The sequence below is a fragment of the Egretta garzetta genome, unplaced genomic scaffold (assembly GCF_000687185.1).
Source record: "Egretta garzetta isolate BGI_Z169 unplaced genomic scaffold, ASM68718v1 scaffold25, whole genome shotgun sequence".
NCBI classification, from domain to species: domain Eukaryota; kingdom Metazoa; phylum Chordata; class Aves; order Pelecaniformes; family Ardeidae; genus Egretta; species Egretta garzetta.
Genome location: NW_009259800.1, coordinates 3869109 through 3876567, shown reverse-complemented (window position 1 = coordinate 3876567; position 7459 = coordinate 3869109). Strand labels below are relative to the sequence as shown.

The following is a 7459-nucleotide window of genomic DNA, read 5'->3' as shown; positions in this document are numbered from 1 at the left end:
CGCCGCTCCGGGCGGTCACCGAAATCACCACACCAGGGACGCGGGCTGGTTACCAAGGAACCTTTACTCGGCCTTTCAGCGGGCAGCACCGGGGTTTCTCACTCGGTGACCCCTCCAAAGGCTCAATAACGCCACGCCAGCACTTGGAAGGATGCGCAGGTTACTACCTCCACTGCCAGGCTACGCGCCGGACGCCGGAGCTTTGTACTCCCTCACCCACACCAGGCAGAGCAGCTGGGTCTCGCCGCTCCCTACGCGTGCCATTAGGTTGCTACCGTACATTATTGTATCTGAACTATTAAAAAGGCATGTTATTAATTATAAATATAAAAAGCAATTACAGGGGGATTGCTTAGAATGGTTTATAACCCAACACCTGAAGCTAAGATCAAAGAGACTCCCTGCGCAAAAGTCTTAAACACCCAAATGTTAGACTTCCTTTGCACCACACCAAAAAGCTTACCTGGAATTGTGGCAAAATATAGAGAGAGGGAGGAAAATATCAAGCACAGAGCAACATGAGACCATCATCACTCAGGACATAAGAGGGGAGGATGTAATCTAAGAACTGGACCTTTTAGTAAGGTAGACCTTGTTGGTTTTACTTCTCAGGTTTACCCAAGATACACCTTCCCTCTTTACAACACATACACAAAAACCTCCTTCAGAATTCCTAAACTTAATTTTCAACTGAAAATTAAGAGTCTGACAGCACCGGTTTAAAATGCAAAAACCAAAACCAGTAGAAGTGTTCCTGTGTTGCAAAACGATCTCTTCTCTCAACTGCCATAACTAAGATCCAATATGCTGCAATTGTTATTTTATTTTCCTCCTAACTGACTAAAGGTACCACAACTTAGGGTTTTCTTCCCTTTTTGCGCAGGGACTGGCCTTCTCCTGAAAAGGCGATAAACCGGCTTCCAGATTCATCCTGGAAAAAGGAAAAAGGGAAAAAAGGTCGTTACCTCTTTCTTCACTGCTTGTGTGTGTTGAAAGCTGAACAATCATTAGAAAGAAAATTCCATCAGAGCAGCAACTGACTGTAGACATTTCACATCCTTAATCTACATAATAACCACTTTCTTCCTGAAAATAAAATATGAGCATTTCAGTCACCTTTCAGCCAACTGAAACACGTATGCACTGGCTTACTAAACTTACATCAAGCCAATCTTTTAACATCAGCAAGCAAAGACATCAGAGGTTGCTTTCACTTAACTCCAACCACTTTTTAAATACTGCCACTTTTTAACAGAAATGCACTGTGAAAAATCAAGTATGGAGAGAAGAACCACAAACTTGGACAGTAGTTCTAATGTTCTAATTCCATGCAAAATTGGGAAGGATCCAACTTTATTTACCTCTTCAACTTTCTTAACTAGTGGACGTGAGTTTCTAATGAATGTGATTCTACCGATCTTGAAGTCATAGTTGGGTATTCCCCTGGAAAAAAAGCATCAAAGTATTATGAAAGAAGTTTTATACCTACCATCCAACTGAACACAGCAAGACCTATTCTACGTCTCTCAGTATTGTACCAACACTGGCCGCAAACTTTCATTGTCAAATAATTCTAGAGTTAAACCACTGAATTATTTTCTGAAGGTAGGCATACATTGCATGAAGTCAATAATCAGACACTGGAGCCCCTGTAGGAGCTTGCCTGTGGGCATGTTTCCACATAGCCTGTGGTTTCCACACTTTTCTGCAAGGGTTCAAGTTTTACTGTGACAGGCATAAATGGCAGACCACCACAGGAACCACATCCCTGCACACTTCCACCAAGCCTGAATTTTCTAAACTTCCTTCTAAGAAAAACAAAAATTAAAAAAACCCCCAACAAACCCATACATGTCTTGGCTTTAGTTACCTGCCTGACTCAAAAAAGATTTCACCCTATGCCATACTTCACCTTAGAAAAGTGGCAGGGTTCTGTGCATCACTCAATCCAGCCCAGTCTAGACCTGCTGCATCTCCCTGCTTGTCTTCTACAGAACCAGAGTTGATTGAGTTTTGGCAACATTTACTTACAATCTAAATAGATTGTAACAGATTAGACTGTCCCATTTTCTTAGTGCAAAGTTAGGATGAAGTTAGATTGCTTATATTGCAGGAGCAGAAAAAAAAAAACCAAACCAACTCTGTTCAAACACCTGTCCTTCACTTGCTGACAACTGAATGAAACAGGCATACCTCCGAATGTCTCCTGGTTTAATTGGCGATGGACTAGGCTCAACACCTTTCTTCTTGCCATCCAATCTGTTCCCAGAGCCAGAGAATGCCTATGTATACATAACGAGCTTTAATTTAACCACATCTTGTATTTGAAAGCACACTGCACAGTGATACTATATTCTGTAAACTCTTACTATCATTTTTATTTAACTGATTCAGCATGTTTCTTTTTGGTACAAATAAGAACCCCGGGTGTAGGAGTACATTTTGGTCTCCCATTTATAGACTGCCCTTTAAAGGGCAGAGAGTCATATTGTTACGGCACCACAAACATTTCCAGATACTTGCCAGTTAAATGACGAGCACCTCTAAGAACAGGTACTAGTATTTTGCAGTTGTTCGAACAAACTTCCCTCGCCACTTTTCAATGTTCAGAAGCCAACAGAAATAGGGGACTTACACGAAATCCTATGTCACTCACATATCCACTATGGTCTGCTTCAACATCCTGTGAGGGAAAAACCAAGTTAGTTCATTGTGTTCATGTTGTGATATGCAGAACACATGAACACAGTTCCACATATTTCTGACCAAACAAAACTTCAGAATAATCCCTTTCCAAAATCAACAGTTGGTAAACAACCATCTCCTAAGTAACACAAGTAAAAGCATCTGATAAGTAAAGTTTAGTCTTAAGAAATTGTTTCAGGAAAAAAAAAAATTATGTTGGCGCTCACTGCTCCATCACAGGCAAGGCCGACTTCTAAGGAATACATTTTTGAAGCACAGAAGCATAACCTACTGTGGTCTCTTCATGTTGTGCACTTCTTTCTGGTTCTTTGTACCCCAAAGGAGCATCAAAATCCACCTATTTACACAAGAAACATGAAAGTAAGCATAACTGATATTTTTATTTTAATCATAAGCTTTATATAAATATTTCTGAAAACTCCACAAACTATCACTATTTTGATCTAGAAAGAACTGAGGTTTGCTTGTTAAACATTTTAACTCAGAACTAAAAAGACTAAGCCTCCCAGGAATGAGTCTTAGCATGTAATTGAAACAGGGCAGTAAAACAGCACCCCACAATACCACTGGAGTTCGAATCAAGGCTGTTCAATAAAACTCAGATGACAAAACACGTTGAAGCTAGACATGATACTCTATGCATTACAGTCACCTGTGGTACGTAAAGTGCAGCTCAAGATCACAGATGTGGTTACAAAGGTACATGGGGTACTCTCCAATGAGTTATCTTCCCTATCCCACCTGATTTTACCTCTCCTGCAGCATCAGAGGGGCTTGGTGTATAGCGCTATCACTGAAGGAGATCATCTCCTTTTGGGAGGATGCAGTAAAAGCAGATTTTCCACATCAGCTTTAACTTACATTCATATCACATTCTATGATGGACACAGCCTTATCTGGTTTGGTCTCCATTACCCGAAGCTCATAGATCTGAAACAGTAATGAATATTTTAAGATTGCACATGGAAGAGCTCAGCTTATCCATAAGAAAAGCATATCTAAACCTTTCCCTTCAGATAGCTTCAAGAAAATTGAAATAAATGCTCTTCACATTGAGGATGGATACTGCAGGGTCTCTACAGAAGTTGAGAGCAAAGACTTTTAACTTAGAAGATTGCTATATGCTGGAGCTAGAGAACCTACCTTTTACTTTACCTTGCTGCACTCTTACTGTAACTTAATCTGCATTTTTGAAAACAAATCATGAGTTTAGGATAAATTCTGTCCCCTGACTTGTAAAAAAATCAACAGCACAAAAATTTATTTTCTCGCGAGTCAAAAAGTAGTCTAAACGGCAGCTCAGGAGAAGACTTAACTGACCCAACAGAAAACCTATTGTGAAATCTACCATCTGGGATTACTTGTCAACAATATTGCACAGCTCCGAGTTGATTGTTTTAGGACCAATATCCAACAACTGAGCTTTGTCTACAACTCCAAGTGATCAAATGTGCACATGTGCTGCCAAAAATACTCATCTATAAAATCTATTCACAAGATGTAGTCGAATGCGGTCACAACCCTACTGAAATACAGCGTACTTTTTTACATGTTGCAGAATTTATTTCCTCAAATTCACGGTATCTGAACAAAACTTGCAAGGACTGCTGTTGTATACTGTACCTTTTCATTGTAGTTGATGGCAATAACATCCCCGGTAGTTAGACAAGCGAAGTTTCTCAATGCATTTTCTAATCTTTGGAGTATGTTAAGATGAAACATTTGTTTTCAGTGCAACATCAAAGCATTAAAGTTACTACATTACAGAATTCTGATCCTTGGTCTCTCAAATGTGGTGTAAAAGTCATCAGTACTGTAGCTAGCCTTTTAGTAAACATTAGGGTGTACAAGTTCTTCTAAGGGACACTCGAACTCATTGGACTTTAAACCAAGATTCGTGCTTCTTCACTCCGGGCTACAGTTTGTGCCAGCAGTTGGCAATGTCTCTCTACATCAGCTCTCCATCCTTTTTGTTTTCAGGAGCAGAAGTTACCTACTACTGGAAGAGTATGAGCCACACCTGAAAAGCTAGCTCTGCTTCATCATTCCAATTCGGGAGAAAACTTTTGTCCCCTGCTCCATAATTGAGTAGGAAGGATACACGGCTTTGGGATTGGTGATGTCAAGAAAATCTGGACTCTGTGGCTGAAATTTTGAGTAAGTAGCAACTTGAAGATTAACACTCTCCACTTGCACCAGGCCTCCCTCCTCCAGCAGCAAGTTCTGCATCATCTGCAAGAATGAAAATAAAGATTCAAACGACGATCAACATGACTGATGTTTTAAATACTCTTTCCTTGTGTATATCTATTTTCGCTGGGGCAACCATCTTCCTTGAAACACACCCGTTTACCATGGCTTAATTTCAGGAAGAACAGTCAGGTGCACCTTAAAAAGCAGTCTGCTTTCTTTACTAGTTAAACTCTAATGGAGGGAAACCTGAGCCGCGACTGAAAGCTGTTGTAGGAACACGACTAGCAAAGACACGCACTTTCAGGAAACATTCCATCTCTTTAACATTAAACTGGCAACTCACTAATCCTACTCTTCAGGTTTTGACAGCTCAGCATGAGACAACTCACCCAGTGCGGAAGGTAACATATACCCTCATCAGCCACAAATTCAAGCACTCCACAGTGCGTCATTCGGTCTGAATTTTTATTGGTCAGCTTAAACAGCATCGGGTAAGTAATGTTAAGTCGGCCTGGTGAGAAAGGAGAAAAAAATTTTATTTGTTAAAAGCCACTAACACATTTCTGAAGCTTTCAGAGATTGAACATTAGCACGGTAATGGGCCAGACTATAGGAGCGGATTCCCATCACACCATTATTGCAATTGCTCAAAACTACAAATCCAGGAAAATTATGCAGATACATGAATACTGTATTGCCATCACACCCAGAACTTTAAATGCCTCTCCAGCATTTCCCCAAGCTCAGAGATAAGCAGGCAGCAGGCATTAGCAGAGGAATCTATTACTGTTATGTCCTTGTGCTAATAAAGTTAGCTCCTACCTAATGAATTTTAACAGGCCCTGCCTATTTTAAAATTAAATCCCGACTAAACTCATTTCTCAAAGAAATTCTATTGAGGCTAAAACTCAGAAGGGGACACAAAAAACCTCTTAGTTAAAAAGGCCAATAAAGACCATTTATACTATGGATTCAGTTATCTTTTTCCCCATTTCAAAGTTAACTATCACTCAATCTTTAAAATAAATTTTGCTCCAGACAACAGCATCCAGAACAGGCATGTTAAGATTAAAAATTTACTAGATCATCTGTAACCATTATACTCAGTATGCTGTTAATAGTTAATAAATACTGATTCATGCCTCAGGTAGCCCAACACTTCAGATGCCTGCACTTGAAGACAGACAGGCCTCATTAATTCTGACAGACAAAATACTCCCAAAATGCATTTTTTGAACTAATCAGTCTCATGTTGTTCTCTATTTGAGTCAGATTTTAATAGATAACTGAAATACTGTGGTAGTTGCTTATGCACTCGCTCATATTTCTAATGTTGTTATTCCAGAATAAAACAGTCACTTACTGAGTTGATCCAAAGCCGATGGTGGCATAATTACTGCAGAAATGAATAAGATGTGAGATTAGGAAAAGTATGACTGTACAAAGAGTACATAACACAATTTTATAATTTCTTTCTCTAAAATTTCTAAAAAAAAAAAGAAGAGATTCTAAAGTCTCCTGCAAATTCATTTTTGAGCCAGAAATTTCAGTAGAAACAGTCACGACAAACACATCTGCTAGCATGGAGATTTCAGAATTTAATCAGAAAAAAATTAGAAGACAAGGTTTTACAATACCTAGTACTAAAGAACACGTTTTCTAAAGGTAATTTTATTTGTTTGGGCTTATAGATGCTCCTGAATCGATGCCAACTCAAAACAACACAGCATTTGTCTGAAAATTAAGCTGGCCGATCTACTCTCTTTGTTCAAGCTAAGTGAGGTACAACAAGGAGGGGGCATAAAGTCCTCAATCATAAATTGCCATGGCTCATAATGGGCTGAAGATTTTAACAACAGACTTTAAAAAAGACAAACGACTTCTTCTAATGTTCTTAAACCAGTACTCGGTAAGTTTTTTAGTTACACAGTCATATGATAAAGCCCTACTCCTCCCTTCTTAAAGCCCCACCCAGGGTGCTCTTGTAGCTCCAGCCACAAAGCCAACAGTACGTCTCCGTGCTGTTCGACAATGTTTCTATAGTCTTGGCCAAAAGCTGTATTTCTTGATATTATACACAAACACTCTTCCAACAGGTTATTAGTCAAAAGAAAACATGCACATACTCTTCCCGCCTTTCTCCACATCTGACCTGTCATTAGGTCCGGCAAGCATGGATACCGAGAAGCAGCGGTATTGGGTTGAGAAGCGGTTCTGGAAAACCCGAGGGATGGGGTGATCAAACATATTAAAAGAGAACTAGGGGAGGAAAAAAAAAAACACACACACAAAGAGAAGAGCGCGTTAATAGGTATCTCAGCGTACTGAAGTCTCCCGAAGTTTAGTTAAAACCACGCTTAGGAGGCCTGTCAACTGAGGCGCCCCTCTTTTTCCACACGGCTTCCGCGCAGCCTGGGGAAGACCCGCGCGTCAGGCGCTGCGTGGGGAGACAGAAAATGGAAGCAGCGCGCTTCCCGGCTGCGCGCAAAGCCAAGGCTCGGCTGACCACCCGACCCCAGCACGGGCGGCCCTTCGCGGAGGGAGGAAACGCCGGCACCCG

The 7459-nt window shown here is 40.5% G+C and overlaps 1 protein-coding gene across 2 annotated transcripts; it reads right to left on the bottom strand.

Annotated features, from left to right (window-relative positions):
* Positions 1 to 7427, bottom strand: UFD1 (ubiquitin recognition factor in ER associated degradation 1). 2 transcript variants are annotated; one of them, XM_009639863.2, is made up of 12 exons: positions 7305 to 7427; positions 7026 to 7158; positions 6263 to 6295; positions 5289 to 5410; positions 4808 to 4938; positions 4330 to 4402; positions 3568 to 3636; positions 2978 to 3043; positions 2636 to 2683; positions 2194 to 2282; positions 1362 to 1443; positions 1 to 931 (listed from the first exon to the last, which is right to left on the bottom strand). In XM_009639863.2, the coding sequence occupies exons 2-12, from the start codon at positions 7144 to 7146 to the stop codon at positions 857 to 859; spliced, it is 909 nt and encodes a 302-aa protein (XP_009638158.1). In that variant the 5' UTR covers positions 7147 to 7158; positions 7305 to 7427; the 3' UTR covers positions 1 to 856. The 2 variants fall into 2 exon arrangements, with proteins under 2 accessions (XP_009638158.1, XP_035751261.1); XM_035895368.1 differs by lacking the exon at positions 7305 to 7427 and having other exon boundaries at positions 7052 to 7131.
* Between the last annotated feature and the right edge of the window lie 32 nt (positions 7428 to 7459).